This window comes from Annulohypoxylon maeteangense (genome assembly GCF_022496945.1).
Source record: "Annulohypoxylon maeteangense strain CBS 123835 unplaced genomic scaffold GGS22scaffold_21, whole genome shotgun sequence".
Classification (NCBI taxonomy): domain Eukaryota; kingdom Fungi; phylum Ascomycota; class Sordariomycetes; order Xylariales; family Hypoxylaceae; genus Annulohypoxylon; species Annulohypoxylon maeteangense.
Window position 1 is genome coordinate 423,660 of NW_025953268.1, and position 16,253 is coordinate 439,912.

The 16,253-nt window shown below is 48.2% G+C and overlaps 5 protein-coding genes across 5 annotated transcripts; 3 read left to right on the plus strand and 2 right to left on the minus strand.

Annotated features, from left to right (window-relative positions):
- Nucleotides 1–738: 738 nt before the first annotated feature.
- GGS22DRAFT_76041 (alpha-ketoacid dehydrogenase kinase) lies at nucleotides 739–2,630 on the plus strand. Its single transcript, XM_047968038.1, has 3 exons — nucleotides 739–1,191; nucleotides 1,268–1,670; nucleotides 1,738–2,630. Exons 1-3 carry the CDS (start codon nucleotides 989–991, stop codon nucleotides 2,542–2,544), a joined length of 1,413 nt encoding a protein of 470 aa, XP_047814960.1. The 5' UTR covers nucleotides 739–988; the 3' UTR covers nucleotides 2,545–2,630.
- Nucleotides 2,631–2,712: 82 nt separating this feature from the next.
- On the minus strand, nucleotides 2,713–4,909 carry GGS22DRAFT_173400 (Septin-domain-containing protein). Its single transcript, XM_047962914.1, has 4 exons — nucleotides 4,397–4,909; nucleotides 4,177–4,339; nucleotides 3,770–4,080; nucleotides 2,713–3,711 (listed from the first exon to the last, which is right to left on the minus strand). Exons 1-4 carry the CDS (start codon nucleotides 4,505–4,507, stop codon nucleotides 3,136–3,138), a joined length of 1,161 nt encoding a protein of 386 aa, XP_047814961.1. The 5' UTR covers nucleotides 4,508–4,909; the 3' UTR covers nucleotides 2,713–3,135.
- A 252-nt stretch (nucleotides 4,910–5,161) lies between these two features.
- On the plus strand, nucleotides 5,162–8,003 carry GGS22DRAFT_181932 (periodic tryptophan protein 2; the record flags this gene model as incomplete). The annotated part of the gene is made up of 3 exons (XM_047963911.1): nucleotides 5,162–5,179; nucleotides 5,246–5,358; nucleotides 5,423–8,003. The coding sequence occupies 3 exons, from the start codon at nucleotides 5,162–5,164 to the stop codon at nucleotides 8,001–8,003; spliced, it is 2,712 nt and encodes a 903-aa protein (XP_047814962.1).
- Nucleotides 8,004–9,977: 1,974 nt separating this feature from the next.
- On the plus strand, nucleotides 9,978–12,067 carry GGS22DRAFT_181933 (P-loop containing nucleoside triphosphate hydrolase protein; the record flags this gene model as incomplete). The annotated part of the gene is made up of 4 exons (XM_047963912.1): nucleotides 9,978–10,466; nucleotides 10,561–10,723; nucleotides 10,842–11,282; nucleotides 11,334–12,067. 4 exons carry the CDS (start codon nucleotides 9,978–9,980, stop codon nucleotides 12,065–12,067), a joined length of 1,827 nt encoding a protein of 608 aa, XP_047814963.1.
- Nucleotides 12,068–12,222: 155 nt separating this feature from the next.
- On the minus strand, nucleotides 12,223–16,229 carry GGS22DRAFT_76105 (uncharacterized protein). The gene is made up of 3 exons (XM_047968039.1): nucleotides 15,964–16,229; nucleotides 12,348–15,899; nucleotides 12,223–12,280 (listed from the first exon to the last, which is right to left on the minus strand). Exons 1-2 carry the CDS (start codon nucleotides 16,106–16,108, stop codon nucleotides 12,445–12,447), a joined length of 3,600 nt encoding a protein of 1,199 aa, XP_047814964.1. The 5' UTR covers nucleotides 16,109–16,229; the 3' UTR covers nucleotides 12,223–12,280; nucleotides 12,348–12,444.
- Between the last annotated feature and the right edge of the window lie 24 nt (nucleotides 16,230–16,253).

The following is a 16,253-nucleotide window of genomic DNA, read 5'->3' on the forward strand; positions in this document are numbered from 1 at the left end:
ACCAATCTCCAATTACCAATGACGTTGTTACGAAAATTGAGCATCTGGTCCGAGACATCGAGGCAAGTTTCTGTTTCTTCAACAAGTGAGTAGGTACTAAGCACTAAGTATCTATATACAATTACAAGTTGTGAGACAAGGTGATCCCATACCCTAAGTCACGAAATATGCTACCTATCAAAGGTAGTAGGTATCTAATAAGTATCGTAGCTGGAAATGAGTTTTATATAATCAATACAGGCAGGCAATAGGTAAGTTAAGCTGTAAGCCCTTCGTTTATTCGTCCATTCTCTTTGAATGAATCCCAAACGCACATGCAAGAACCTAATATTTTAATAAGATGATCTACACATAACCTAACATAGCCGAACCCCTCGAAAATTTGTAACACACTTTTCATCATTTTACTAAAGCAATCATGTTGCTTGACGCCATCACTTTTTTTCTTCTTTGTACAACAACAACAATAACAAATAGAGCATTGAATCCAAGACAAAGACAAATTCGCCTCAATGGATACCTACCTAACATTAGATTTTAGTAACGGAGTAGTAGGCAGGTACAAACATATACCTTGCAAATTCTAGATTCAACGAAGGATGTTAAGGTTATGGGAGGATCCCGTCTACCGCCGTACCTATTATTAAGCCCGCTCATACCCATGCAAATTGGAGAATGTGGGGTAAAGCACCCTGCAAGCAGCCGACAGGACCGACTCATTGTATCGTCACAGTCACAGAAAGAATTGCCTTCAATAACCATCCTGCCACTTGCCTGCTCTAAACTCTACACACCATATGCAATGTATGCCTAGCGAAACCGGAACATGTGCTCCCCCTGACTCTACTCTACGTAAGGGCAAGTCCCGATTTAAATCCAAACTCAAACTTCACATTTTCTCTTTAGGAGCAAGGCTGCTCGCATTGTATATCCCGTCTTCCCACTTTAATTTTCCGTATTGTTTTCATTTTGGCATGGAATCATCGGCATGTTACCAATCGCGGTGCAAAATGCCACCAAGACCTTCCGGTTGACCACCTGCACTCGAGCTTCTCTAGTCCCGGCTGGAGCGTTTGCATTGACGCCACAAGCTGCCTCAAGCCTTGTCAACAATAATTGTGGAAATTTCGGTATACCAAGTAGACGGTGGACACATTCAGCAAAATGGAGGCCCGTACAGGTCCTGGATGAGTATGATAGCCCAATCAGCCCTATATCCTTCTGCCGTATCTCGTAACTAACAGCAATTTGCTTGTGTGTTATGTAGATGGGTAGTTAAAGAAGCTCGACCGATCAGCTTGCGACAATTAATGGTCTTTGGCCGGTCGCTAACCGAGTCGCGGTTGATCAGCTCTGCGAACTATGTCCGGACCGAGCTGCCTACAAGGATCGCCCATAGAATTCGCGACATGCAACGCCTTCCCTATGTAGTCGTAACGAACCCGCACATTAGCGATGTGTACGAACTCTACTATACAGCCTTCGACTCGTTCCGGCGCATTAAGGAGATCAAGACGCTCGAGGACAACGAACACCTGTGTAAGGAAATAGCTAAGATGCTTCGCGCCCACTTAACTGTGATTCCGAAGCTAGCTATGGGTATACTTGAATGTAGCGGGTTGATGCCCGCCACCGAGCTCGATCGATTTATGAATACTATCTTACGCTCTGTAAGTGATGCGCCGAAAGAATCAAGGAAAATGTGGAATTATGACTAATTCTAAGCTCTCTGTATAGCGTATATCCCGTAGAGTCATCGCAGAGCAACATCTAGCCCTAACAGAGACCTACAACGCGGCCTGGTTTTCTCCCGGAGCTAAGCTTTCTGAGTCTGAATTCATCGGCGAGGTATTCATCAAGTGCATAGCTAAGGACGTGATCAATCACTGCGCCAAAGCCGTACAGGAACTCGCCCGCTCCGACAACGGCCCGAACACCAAAATCCCTGAGATCAAAGTCAACGGTCACCTCGACGCATCCTTCCCCTATATACTCAGCCATCTTGAGTACATAATCGGTGAACTCCTGCGCAACTCCGTCGAAGCCGTCATCGAAAAGCACCAGCAAAGCCGAAACCCGGCCTCGCAACCCCCTCCCATCGAAGTTACCGTCTGCGAAGCCCAGCAACACGTTATCATCCGGATCTCCGACCAAGGCGGCGGCATCCCACGTGATACCCTCCCGTACCTATGGTCCTTCGGCAAAGGCCCCTTGAAAAACCAGCGCCTCGAGAACCTCGGCCAGGTGCCGCTCATGGCTGCCACGTTGCAGGAGCTCAAGGTGAACGACGGCAAGCTAGCCGTGCTTCAGAGCAACGAGCACACGAACCTGCACGACAGCTCTCTACACTCGTTATCCACGCGCCCGCCTAACCTTCGTCTCGGCATGGGGTTGCCGCTGAGTCGGGTATACGCCGAGTACTGGGCGGGAAGCTTAGAATTGCACAGCTTGGAAGGATATGGCGTGGATGCCTTTCTACAGATTTCGAAACTTGGAAACAAGAACGAGCAGCTGACTACTAGAGCAGCGATGGATGCTGTCTAGACGCACGCATAGTCGCATAATACCAGTTGGTCTATTATACGTGGGGTTAGATAATTGCGTACACGAATAGGATTACATAGGTACCTACCTTGTAGGTAGTCTCGTGACGGGCACTCTTAGTTGGCTAGGAAGAATTGTCAATTAATGTAATGTCATGAAGCGAATGAAGAATTATTCTGGTTTGTTACTGGTATCATAGAAACTCGCGATTACATCGTAAACTAAACCTAACTGATCTGGGAGAAACGGAGGTGCAATCGACCTCCAAAAAGGAGAATATTTTGATATCGCAGTGTAATCCCACGCACGCCCATCAATCCCGCAAGCCTTTGCCATCAGCAAATCGTCGGCACTTTGTCAATTCACCTCGCAACACAATAACGCACAACTCATACGTAATTAAGCTTGTAAGCATATCCCCACCCATCAACGTCCCATTGCCTGTTTAGAACCGGAGATGTCGAGTCCAGCAAAAAAGTGCATCAACCCGACTCAACTCCGTACACTCGTATCGGATGGGAAAGCGTTAACTAGCACTAGCGGAACCAAAACTTCTAGTTGCCGAATATGGTAAAAAGTGTTCTAGCGATTCTAGCGACGACCGCTGCGAGCAACGCTGCCCTGCATTTGCTCCAATTCGTTCTCGAGCTGCTTGATCTGGGCGTGGGTTTGCTCGAGATCCTTGTTGAGACGGTCGCGCTCGGCAATGAGCTTCTGTTCCCATTGTCGGAATCGTTGTTCCTCAATCTTGACCTGCTCGGTGAAGCGCTTGCGAAGGGCCTCTTCCTCCTCCTTGTACTTGGGGTTGTCGAGCTTACGAGGACGAGCCTCGCCGAACTTTCGAGTCTCCATTTGTTGAGCACGGTACGCCTCGTAGTGTAACTCCTCGGTCGTGTGGATGAGGTCAAGCATGTGAGTGCGGATTAGGATCGAGCGCAGCTTCTTGAAATCGCAGTGGTCCTCGTTCTCGACCTCGGCAACACCCCAGGAGTACTGGCGGCCCTTTACGATACGTCCATCGCCCGTCTTGACGTCCTTCTCAGAGCCAATGACGGCGAATGGCATAGCGGCCATTAGGCTACGGGCGTGCTGGGCAGCGGCTTCGTCATCTTCCTCAACTGGGGGCTGGTAGATCTTGATGCTCTGGGCCTCAATAACGGCACGGATCTACATATTTATTAGTCAAGTGAATAAAGAGCGAGCAATTCAAGTAATTGATACATACCTTGGCCTTGAATTTGGCAAGATCAATAGGGCTCAAGGTATCAGCCTTGGCGATGACGGGAATCAGGTTGACTCTGGAGCAAAGTCTCTTCATAACCTCAATGTCCAGAGGCTTCAAGGTGTGGCCGGTGGGTCTGATGAAGTACAAGCAGGCGTGGACACGAAGATCGATCTTATCCTGTCGGCGGGGTTGTTGCTCCTGAAGCATGTAGGACTCGTGCTGGTCATCCAAGAACTCGATGATGGGCATCCACGAATCTCGGTTGTTCACGTAATCTCCAAATCCGGGAGTGTCAATAACGGTCAAGCGGACTATAAATATCGAATACGAGGGTTAGCAAACAATGGCCTAGATGGGTAATAGATATGTAATAGACAATTAAGCTCGGGAAGGAGTTTGGTTATTACCCTTGAAGAACTTCTCCTCCAGCTCGGCCTTGGTAATCTCAATCTCGACGGTCTTGTCAACCTGCTTCTGGTGTCGTCGCTTGTGGTCGGCATAGTTCTTGATGGTGGTGGAAAAGAGGGTGTTGATGAAGGTAGTCTTTCCCAATCCCGATTCACCAGCAACCTTACAATTGACGTCAGCTATATAATCTACAATTTAATAGTTTCCATATCACAATACCATGATAGTAAAAGCAGCACCTCGCTTAGCAACAATCTTATGTCGCTGGTTTGGCAAATTGGCAATGCCAATTGGCGACGCGCTTTCGGCGGTGGCAGCAGCAGGAGGCATGTTGGCGGTGATGATTAAAGGGTGGTGGGTAGCTATTAAGTCAGGTGAAACAACTTAAGCAATGAACAGAGATGGATTTATAGAGATGAACCCAAGAAAGAAGTTCAATTCTGAACTCGGGATATGATGAGATTGGTCGGTTTGATGTTTCTTTTTTTTCTTCAGGATATGGGCCGACGTTGATGTTGACAGACGAAGAGTCGGGATCGGGCTTCTTCAGGGGAAAGTATTGCTGGTCAAGCAAATTTCCTTTAACCTTTTACCTTTTAGCACAAAACCAACCTCAACGTGCAGGGCAACCGAAAAGGGACCAGGATTAAATTACTTGTCAGTGGCCCCTTACCCCATTCTGCCATTTCCCTGTAGTGCTATCTGTGGTGGTTCGAGCGTCGAAGCCTTGACCGCCTAGGTACTACAGCCAATTAATTTTGGAGCCGGCAGAGGTAATAGCAGTCCCACATTAACAGCTAAACTCTCAACTTAATTTGTCCAAAATCTTACGTCTTTATCGTAGCTTCCTGGAGAAATTGTTATCTTATCACTGATAACAAAAGCAAAAAAAGTTACGAGTTTGAACTTGATTGTCTGGCGCATACTTCGTGCAAGATCCGATTCCCTAATAATCAGCATCTACATGATCGCTATGCCGTGACAATGAAGACAGATTTCAGAGTTAGTTTTTTTTCTTTCTGTCATATCTTCCTAACTTTAAAACAGCTACTCATTTTGAATCTCTAGTTTTCCAATCTTCTTGGAACCGTCTACTGTCAGGGCAATCTATTATACAGCCCTGATGGAACCTGCTTATTCTCCCCCGTCGGAAACCGAGTTACGGTATTCAACCTTGTAGAGTAAGTCGCATTATACTTGAGGCTCCATGGAGAGTGCCACTTTTTAACAATTCATTACCAACAGCAACAAATCATACACTCTCCCCTTTGCGCATAGAAAGAACATCACGAGGATTGGCTTAACACCGCGGGGCAACCTTCTACTCTCAGTTGACGAAGATGGACACGCAATATTGACCAATGTCCCACGACGAATATCTATATACCACTTTTCCTTCCGATCTCCTGTCACTGCCCTCGCCTTTTCCCCTTCAGGACGCCACTTTGCCGTAGGACTAGGTCGAAAGACTGAAGTATGGCAGGTTCCATCAACCCCAGACTCCAACTCGGAGGGAGAGTTGGAATTTGCGCCGTTCGTTCGACATCACACACATATGGGTCATTTCGATGATGTCCATCACATTGAGTGGTCGATAGATTCACGCTTCTTCTTAACTGCCTCCAAAGACCTTACCGCTCGGATATGGAGTTTGGATGCCGAGGAAGGATTTACCCCCACAGTCCTGTCGGGTCACAAGCAGGCAGTCATCGGCGCTTGGTTTTCGAAGAACCAGGAAACGATATACACTGTCAGCAAAGATGGCGCCGTCTTTGACTGGCAGTATACTCGGCACCCTGATGCGCCGCCACCAGACGAGGACGAAGATATGGATGTTGACGGAGACGAGCGCTGGAGAATCGTCCAAAAGCATTACTTTATGCAGAGCAATGCTAATGTTAGATGTGCTGCTTTCCATCCCGAGTCTAACCTCTTAGTTGCTGGTTTCTCTAATGGTATATTCGGCTTATACGAAATGCCCGATTTCAACGCTATTCATACCCTCAGCATATCACAAAATGAAATCGACTTTGTTACGATAAATAAGAGCGGAGAATGGTTGGCCTTTGGAGCTTCTAAACTAGGCCAGCTGCTTGTCTGGGAGTGGCAATCTGAATCTTACATCTTAAAACAGCAAGGTCACTTCGATTCCATGAATTCCTTAGTTTACTCTCCCGACGGAAAGCGCATTATCACCACAGCCGACGATGGAAAGATCAAGGTTTGGGATGTCGATTCTGGATTCTGTATAGTCACATTCACCGAACATACGAGTGGTGTAACAGCTTGCGAGTTCGCAAAGAAGGGGAATGTGCTATTTACTTCAAGTTTAGATGGTTCTATACGAGCGTGGGATCTTATCCGATATCGAAACTTCCGAACATTCACAGCACCGAGCCGACTCTCTTTTTCCTGCATGGCAGTTGACCCTAGTGGTGAGGTGGTGGCTGCGGGGTCTCTGGACTCATTCGATGTCCACATTTGGTCTGTGCAGACCGGTCAGTTGCTCGACCAATTATCCGGCCACGAAGGTCCTGTTTATTCGTTGGCATTTTCGCCAAATGGTAGTACTCTATTCAGTGGAAGCTGGGATAGAACAGCCAGGATGTGGTCGATATTCAGTCGCACACAGACTAGTGAGCCTCTACAATTACAAGCAGATGTCCTAGACATCGCAGTCCGACCGGATTCTGCACAGCTTGCAATATCCACTTTAGACGGCCAATTATCATTCTGGTCTGTATCGGATGCAGAGCAGGTATCCGGTCTGGACGGGCGGCGGGACGTATCAGGAGGTCGGAAGGTCACTGATCGTAGGACCGCTGCCAATGTAGCTGGTACCAAGAGTTTTAACACTATACGATATAGCACAGACGGCAGTTGCCTTTTAGCAGCAGGAAACAGCAAATACATTTGCCTGTATTCTGTCAGCACCATGGTTCTCCTGAAAAAGTTTACTGTCAGCGTCAACCTTTCCCTATCAGGAACACAGGAGTTTTTGAACAGCAAGTTACTCACGGAAGCAGGGCCGGAAGGGTTACTCGACGACGAGGCCGACCTTTCAGATCGGGAGGCCCGGAAGGATAAGTCATTACCTGGTTCCAAGAGAGGCGGCGACCCATCCGCTAGGAAGAAGTTGCCCGAAGTAAAAGTGACTAGCGTTGGCTTCTCACCGGCCGGTACCGCATTCTGTGCTGCATCAACGGAAGGCCTCCTCATATACAGCGTAGACAACGAGCTGCAATTCGACCCGTTCGATCTTAATATGGAAATCACGCCAGCTTCAACTCTTGCCATTCTTGAAAATGAAAAGGATTACCTTAAAGCTTTAGTCATGACATTCCGCCTTAACGAGGCCCTTTTAATTAAGAGGGTCTTTCAATCGGTGCCATATACAGATATCCCATTGGTGGTGGAACAGTTTCCTGTGGTATACGTTGCAAGGCTTCTACGATTCGTCGCAGCCCAGACCGAAGAATCACCTCACATCGAGTTTTGTCTATTATGGATCAAATCATTGGTAGATAAGCACGGATCGTGGCTTACAGCAAATCGGAGTAAAGTGGACGTTGAACTCCGGGTTGTTGCTAGAGCAGTCACGAGAATGCGAAACGAGATTAAGCGATTGGCCGACGATAACGTGTACATGATCGACTATCTACTCGGTCAAGCTAACACCAAAAGTATGGACACCAACAACCAGAAATTGGTAACTGGTGAAGGCGATATCCAAGTAAAGATGGTGGGGTCAGAGGAAGAGATGATCTTAGAAGATGCAATACAATCTGAGGCGGAGTCTGAGACCGGGTGGGTTGGCCTGGAATGATGAAATCACATCAAGTCCAGGAAATTTCGAAAAAAGAATACACAGGTCGGTCCCGCTACGGGTACGGGACTTAACACTCGCAAAACACCACCCCTTCCGGCTCGAGAGGCAACAGGTGTTGGCTCTATCAATATTGAGTCGAGTTGGGGGGTCGTTCTCGAAGGCACTAGACTTCTCACGTATCCTTCGATGTGGCATGTCGAGGCGTTACCCGCTTGTATAAGGAAAGGCAACCAACATTGTTGGTGCCGTGAGATGAGGTCCGCTCTTGCTCACTCAACCCTCCGATAGCCTATAAACTTACTCAGATTTAGAAGGATTTTTGCTCGGCAATATTCTTCAATCATTGCAAAATAGATTAATGTCAGCTTATTTGCGATGCCTCGTTCTCATCTCGGCCCACGACGTTTAGATTGCCGCCGAATGCTCAATGAATCCACGTTAGACGCATGTTGGTTGTCTCATTCATGATACTGCAGATTTGGTGTCCCATCTAAGCTACGTGAAAAGGGGAAGGAATTCTCTATTATGTCTTCTAGTCCTAAGAATCATAGGATAGACATACTAAACTTATGTAGTCGGTACTCATCATTGATTCGGGCCGGCTTCTGAATATTGATTTTTCGGACCGCGATACATGAGATTATCTAGCCCCTTATAACCACCCAATATTGCGATGTTGGATCAAATAGGTGCGCAATGAAATTCTTGTTGTCTCAATGAATAGGGACGTGGGTTTTAAGCGCCTATAGAATTTCCTGGAGACATATATTTGTATGTATGTGTTGGATTATCTGAGTTCGTATATCCTCTTAAATAGTCGACCACTTTCTTTGTGATTTTGTTTTAGGGGGTGTCAAGTATGAATGAACAAGGCATTGGCCATTCTGGATTCCTAATAACTTCAGCGCGTGTACTTATAACTATGGTTTTATAGACCCGCCTTTCGTAACGATGTTGGCTCGAATCACTGACCTTCATATGTCGTCCAAGCCTACTCAGCTAACATTCACAATCTCCGGCATCGCTAGGCTAATATCAAAGTTGTAACGATTGGAATTGCTATAATATTAAAACTAGGATTGTCGGTATAGCTGCCTAACAGCCTCATGTAAGACTCCGATTGGACATAAACGCGGACCTACATATAATGTATGTATGTTATGCATCAATTCAACGTCGTATGGTATGTAACTCACCTGTATAAAGTCACAATGAAGACTACTTTCAAAATTCCACGACGACTCAATTTACTCTTATCATTTTTCAGCCTCACATTCTAGCCCGTACAATCCTACGGTGTCATTCTTTCGATATAATTCCTGGTCGTTTCCGGTGGATATGCGCTCCAGATCTATTACCCAACATATGACACATCTTGGAGAGTATAGCAATCTAAATGTAGGTACTACCTACTCAGTGGTATGATTCTTACCTATAGAACACAGTTTACGACCACTTGTTACCTATAACTACTCTCACTCTGTTCGTCATACTGACCTGGTAACCTATTAGATTTCCAAACATAATTGGATTGACAATTCCAAATTCGATTCGTTCAGATACTGTATGAGTGCCTGAATGATTCGTGGCTTAAGACGGTGTGATCCGGATAACGGTCATTTTTTCAACCTACATGGCTAGTTCAGTAGGGATCAAACAAAACCTGCATATAGGAGGAGGGGCCAATAGCAACTGCATATATTCTTGCCACTCCGAGATAGACCAAGAGGGCCTAAGGCATGTTGTCCGTATGACTTTTCTTCCTGTGTCACTTACCACGTCTCAATAAGACCGAGAATACTTTCTGGCTCTTGATGTGCAAGCTTACCGTACCCTAGCCCTTCCTACTATTTAACTGATAAACAAACCTATCATCTACCTTTTCAGTCCTAGCCTTCTCCCAGCCTTCTCCCCCTGATCATCCATTATTGGCTAGCTCTTCAGAAAAGGCAACTCTTGACACTAGAGAACATGGACTACAGTGGCGTTCTCAGTGGCCTGCTTCCGAGCATAGGTCTCAACATATCGGATAGGGTCGGGAATAATGCAACAGATAATACACCACATGCAAAGATGGTCGAGAGTATCCTGGGTCTCGTCGGACTCCGTGGTTTTGCCCCCATCTATGGGTTCGTAGGGGATAAGCTGGGAATTGAGCCAACCTATATACTTACTGCCATTGGTGTCATCTGGGCGTTCAATAAGCTATTCCATCAGCTCTACACGTCCCTCTACAACATCGTCATCAGCCATTTTATGTGTAGCATCCACATCCTCAATAGCGATGACATTTACTCGCACCTTATGGAGTGGTTGGCTTCCCAGCCCCAGATAGTCAACTCAAGAGCCCTGATAGCCGAGACGGCGAGTAAGAGGGCCTGGGAATTCGAGGACGCGTCTGATCTGGCGAGGGATAATACCGGCCGTTATCTTAATTTTTCCAACCAAGAAGCTAGAGCTGTAAGCTTACCTACCCCCTATCCTGCCTAGCTTGTCCTTGTACCTCGGTATTTCGATATCGTACCATTGTGGTCCTGCTAACACTCAATTAAAGCCACCGCAGTACAGCCCGTCGATAGGTCTCCATGGCTTCTGGTGGAAGGGCCAATATTTCCGACTTCAACGCAAGCGGGAGTCCGTCTTCGACGAGAACAGCCTCGGGCAAGTTTTAAAAGACCAGGAAGACATAGTGATTTCGTGCTTTTGGAGAAGTCCGGGTAAGACCGCATCCCGTCACCAATCACATTTCTCCCCCTTTTACCCATACCCCCTGTCCCATAACCCCTGACCTCGGTACGTAACCTTAGGCTGACGGAACCCCCCGTGTCCACGCAGAGCCGATTAAACAGCTGCTCGCGCACGCCAAGGAGCAATATTACCGCGACCACCAGGCGCGCACGATCGTGAAGCGGCCGAGTATGTATAACCGGCGGTACGCGCTGCGATGTAGCTGGCACCAAGTCGCGAACCGACCCGTGCGCGACATCAAGACCGTCGTGCTCGACGAGAAGCAGAAGCTGCAGGTCCTCGCCGACATCAACGAGTACCTCCACCCGGAGACCCCGCGCTGGTACGCGAATCGCGGCATCCCGTTGCGTCGCGGCTACCTCTTCTACGGCCCCCCGGGAACCGGCAAGACCTCGCTTTCCTTTGCGCTGGCGGGGATTTTCGGTCTCGATATTCACGTGATTTCTCTGCTTGAACCCAGCTTGACGGAGGAGGATTTGAGTGGTCTCTTTGGCTCGCTGCCGCGCCGGTGTATCGTGTTGTTAGAAGGCAAGAAATCCCACGACATCAATTGGTACCTAACCACTAACCCCGCCCTAGACATCGACACAGCAGGCCTCCGCCGCTCTCCCGGCAAAGACGACGAAGCCACCCCATCCTGCACGCACAGACCCGCTAAAAAGCCCAGCGCCGAGATAAAAAGCGACTGGAACGTCAGCGATCTCGCCAAGGCGCTCAAGCAGGAAGGCGACGCGGATCGTAAGACGGGGATATCTCTCTCGGGGCTTTTGAACGCGATCGACGGCGTGGCCTCGCACGAGGGGCGCGTGTTGATCATGACGACGAATACGCCGGAGCAGCTAGACGAGGCGCTAATCCGACCCGGGAGGGTGGATCTACAGGTGGCGTTCGCGAACGCGACCCAGGACCAGGCGAGGGAGCTTTTTATCCGGATGTACGAGGATGTGTCGCCGCAGTACACCTCGCCTACAGTCACATCGGCGCTCGAGTTTAAGGAGAAAAACGGTACAGTTACCGTGGCGGCGACGACGGCAGTGACGACAAAACTGCCAATAAATTGCGATGCGAGGGAGGCAAATGGTTCGAATACCAACGAGCCTGCAGAGTTAGATGTACCGGTCGATGAGCTTCCCGCTATCGCCCAAAAATTCGGATTAAAAATCCCTGATAGTGAATTTTCGCCCGCGCAGATTCAGGGATATCTTCTCAAGCGAAAGAAACAACCCCTCAAGGCCCTTGAAGAGGTGGATATGTGGGTTGAGGGATTTCTGAAGCAAAAGGCGCTGAAAAGCAAGATCATGCAGGTGCAGTAGCAACTTACTGTGGCGGACGAGTTATGGAGTTTTCCAGAAGATTTATGAGGGGAAAGCCCTGGGCTAGGGTCTGGTTAGGCGTATTTGGGGATGAAAAGCATTTGACCTATGTGCTAGACGAGCACGTCCGTGTTACCTATTATTGTGTAATAGTATGTTGGCGTTGGGCTTGTTCGGCTATCGTAGCATTGGTCGGAGTTTGCGACCTAGGTACTAGGTTTCGGTGTGTTAGCATTGTCTTAGACACTTAGCATAATGAACCACAGCTAATTATACCTACCTAGGTACCCATTTAGTGACCATAAACAAAAAAGGGGCGCCGTAACCAATTATATTTTAATCATCTAGTCATTAGATATCTGTACACTATCGTGACCCTACGTTTCAATACTAGGTCCCTTCTCCTCAATTCGCACGATTAAATCATGCTGTATCTGGAGATTCTGCGCCGAGCTGAGTGATCTCGCAACTGAGGTTTCGTTCTTTTCTACCACGATCCGTCTAAGCGCTTTCACCAAAAACCCTGCGACCAAGTCCACACTCCAGGTATCTGGGATTACGGACAGGACGTCGCCAACATCGAACCACCCACCGAACTTCTCCAGTAATAGGCCCGTTTGCTCCACGCGGTCGCTGATGTCCTCCAGTTCGAGGAACTCTCCAAGCAAGGCCCGGAAGAGCCGTGCCTGTTGGTCCTGTGTTGGCGGTATGCTATCGCGACGCTTTGGACCTTTGAGATTTTCTGGGCTTGGCGGCGGCTGATTTTGTTGCGTCTGGTAAATGGTATAGATGCTAGCTCCGCCACGAAGACAGTAGGAAACTGCCGTATCATAGTCACCTAGCCGGTGGACTAATAGGCGCAATGCGTTTTCGTGATTTCGTTCTCGGCCATCCAGTATTATGGTTTCAGGCACGAGAAGATCTTCGGCCGTATTATTTAAGCCTGCGATTCGGTCTCTAATAACTGCCAAGTCGTACTTGTAGCTGCCGCCTAGCAACTGTAAGAGTCGCAATCGGCTATGCCAAGCTTCGTCGTCGGCAGGGGCGTTTTCCGTTAGGAATTGGCGGTACGTGGGTTTCGGGGGATGTAAAGCACGGTATGCCGTATAAGTGGACTTCACCACCTCGCGATGTTCAGGCGACGTTCGAAGACGAGTAATCACGATATCTAAATAGTACATGATCAATTCATTGACGTATACAGTGTGACCTTTGCCAAATACGAGGTACTCCAAGTAGTATTTTACCGCATCCGGGGCCTCTTCCCTGAGAAGCTGAACTACTTGGCTGGGCTCGAACTTGGGGGCACGACCCTTATCATCAGCGAATATTTGGACACCAAGCTTCGGATTTCTGTTCGCAAGCCAAATTCCATATTCTTGAACAAGTGCCTGGTTGCTGATTTTGGAGAGATATTCACGCACGCGCTGTTCGCCATCAGTTAATTCTCCCCCGTCATCTCGTTCACCTTCGATGATACGTTTCCAGGTGGCCAAGACATCTGCCACCATTTTGCGACTTTGGTAAAGCCTACTGAGTACATAAAGACGGTGGTGCGACTCGACCAAGGTCTCTGCTCTGTTAAAGCAGTCGACCCCTGTATCCACGAGCTCGTATAAATCTGCGCGAACAGACCTTGCTTTAGCTGGGCCAGAGGTTGAGTGCTGATCCAGTTGGAGGAGAACAGCAAGTAGAGCTGCATCAACGGTACGGAAGACCTCATTCTCGTCCGGTATGCTACCAAAACCCTTCTTACGTCGCCAAGCAGTAAGGAAGCGCCTGAGAAAATGCAATACCGGTTGCGATAAGGCGTTCATAGTTGAATTGTCCTTATCAAAGTCCTTGTTCGAGATAAATTCCTCAGCAGTTGACTTCACACCCCCGAAGATCCATATACCTCGTTTTGTCTCAATAACCTCATTGCGAACACCAGGGACAAGTGACAAAACCACTCGAGGGTCAAGGAGGCTGTCTACCAAAATTTCCTCCATGGCTCGGAGTTCCGACTCTGAAAAAGGAGCATCATCTGACTTAAGAAAGCTTGTGAGTAAAAGAATTCCTGCTCGTTGCCGTATGTAGCTGAAAGTTAGAAATTCAAGTTCAGATGTCGCATCTTGGCCACGGAAAGAATTTAGTATGGTGAACAAATTTTGCCGTATAGAGGATGCCTGGTCCGAGGCCGTGACTGTCGCTTCCAGTTGCGAATCCAACCTCAATATTAAAGGATTCCGGACAGCCCACCATATGTTTTTCCCAGACCATACAGCTAAACGAGCAGTGGTTCCAGCAAGGCGACGAGCAAACTCTTGCTCTTCGGCGTTGCGAGTAGCTTGCCAAGAATCCGGTAAGAAGTCCTCACTAGAAGAATCAGTGTCCCTGTCAAAGAGCTCCTTTTCTTTAGACAACCTCTCCATGGAAGACGCTGTTCGTGAGTCAACGGTTCGTAGTGACATGGTCGATGCATCTAGGCCACCTGCGTGAAACGGTAAAAATCTTCGTCGGCACAGCTTGTCTACGATTTCAGAGAAGCTGGTGTCCTGAATCCCACGTAAGGATCTTATCCCGATGCTTTGCTGAGAATTGACAACTGAGCCGGCATTTGGTGGTTCAAGCCAGTATTTCGCCACTTCGCCTCCAGCCGGGTCGGCATCCCAGCGCTGGATCTCTAACCCGTAATGCACGCCATCAGGAAAATCCCTTCCCATTGATGCAAGAACAAAGCCTTCATCTTCTGGGCCGAGTGAGGTTCGTGATGAGGACACGTCTACAGAACCACCATCGACGACAATCTCCTTAGGATATCGATCGAACTCGATGGTAGGTCTTGTCGGATCGCCATCTAGGTTTACGAACATCCCAATGCCTGGCTCTAATGGGCTAGTGCCGGTAACTAGGAGGAACTCTTCCAGTGTTGGGGATACAATCAGTGGTTTAAGAAAACCCGGCTGCGGTTTACCAGGTGGAGTCGGTCGGTTTGTTTGATCCTTAGGTGCGCCATCCGGCGCTGACTCGTCAGGCGTTCTTTGACCCGTCTCCATTACAGGCGGAGTCGCCCCGCGGGATATAGGTTCATCATCTTCGCTAACTCGATGTTCCTGCCTTCGGGTAGCGCCCGTGATAAAATCTCCTAGACTAGTTCCTCGTTTATGGGCAGAGGGTTCGGGACTCAAGGTCTGGGAACGGGACTGGGCGGAAGAGTTGCTGCGTAGTAGTCCACCGGAACTTCCAGAAATATGTTGAGCCTGACCAACAATATTACCAGGTTCAGCCTCATCTAGTGAGGAGATGGACATCAAAGGAATCTTTAACTGCTGGTTGATTTCGAGTAGCGCATAACTTCGCGAATCGGCTACACACGCGATCGAGTCCCTCCTTACGGATATCGTGCTTCCGGCGAAGTCGATCTTTTTGATGGGACGAGCTCCATCGGCGATACTAACAACTTGAATCTTTCGGTTTAGCGACAGCAATATAGTAACACTAGCGGGTTCCCCTCGGTTGTTATCAGCGCTGAGTTCGTTAAGGTCTATACCGCCGACCCAATTACAATTCTTGACTTGTGTAGAGCCGAAGACAGGGCTTAGCTCCGGGAGGGAATAAAAGGTGACGGTCCAGTTGCAAAGAATACAAGCCTTGCCGACAGTTGGTAGTAATAGAATCTGTTGAACACCGGGCCGTGTAAAATTAGAGGTGCTTGCGGATTCGGCAAAAGCAGGGCGCAATCGTGATGCGAGAATGAATGTCGGCGCGCTGGATTTGTCGCCAGGATCCGGGGGGATCTGGAAAAAGTGAAGAAGTTCCGAGTCGGAGGTGCCTACATATAGATGGTCATCTTAAGAGAGGGTTAGCTATTAATGTAGATTTCGGAAGATGTCGATGTCGTATATTATGCGCACCTAGGTATTCAACACAATTGATCTTTATATCGTCCTTGGTTCCATCTTCTGATAACGGAACATCTTCGAATAGAGTACGGAGCACAAAAGGTCCAACATCAAACTCCTTTAGCGATCGCTTGTCGCCTTGAGGATCGGAAGCCATAGCAAAAATGGCAGCATCATATCAGGTCGAAGGCTCTCATATTCGCGCTTCGTCGTATATCGTAGATTATTTTATTAGTATAGGTATGTAAAGACAAGAAGATAGACACGGGGCTGAGATCTGCTGGAACTGGAAGCTGAAGTGG

Excerpts from the sequence above, each read along its gene's own strand:
- GGS22DRAFT_76041 (XM_047968038.1), top strand. The coding sequence starts at position 989 with ATGTTACCAATCGCGGTGCAAAATGCCACCAAGACCTTCCGGTTGACC. Across the intron at positions 1,192-1,267 it reads CCCGTACAGGTCCTGGATGA|ATGGGTAGTTAAAGAAGCTC; the intron begins GTATGATAGCCC and ends TGTGTTATGTAG. Across the intron at positions 1,671-1,737 it reads TGAATACTATCTTACGCTCT|CGTATATCCCGTAGAGTCAT; the intron begins GTAAGTGATGCG and ends CTCTCTGTATAG.
- GGS22DRAFT_173400 (XM_047962914.1), bottom strand. The coding sequence starts at position 4,507 with ATGCCTCCTGCTGCTGCCACCGCCGAAAGCGCGTCGCCAATTGGCATT. Across the intron at positions 4,340-4,396 it reads GTGCTGCTTTTACTATCATG|GTTGCTGGTGAATCGGGATT; the intron begins GTATTGTGATAT and ends GTCAATTGTAAG. Across the intron at positions 4,081-4,176 it reads GGAGGAGAAGTTCTTCAAGG|TCCGCTTGACCGTTATTGAC; the intron begins GTAATAACCAAA and ends CGATATTTATAG.
- GGS22DRAFT_76105 (XM_047968039.1), bottom strand. The coding sequence starts at position 16,108 with ATGGCTTCCGATCCTCAAGGCGACAAGCGATCGCTAAAGGAGTTTGAT. Across the intron at positions 15,900-15,963 it reads CAATTGTGTTGAATACCTAG|ATGACCATCTATATGTAGGC; the intron begins GTGCGCATAATA and ends CCCTCTCTTAAG.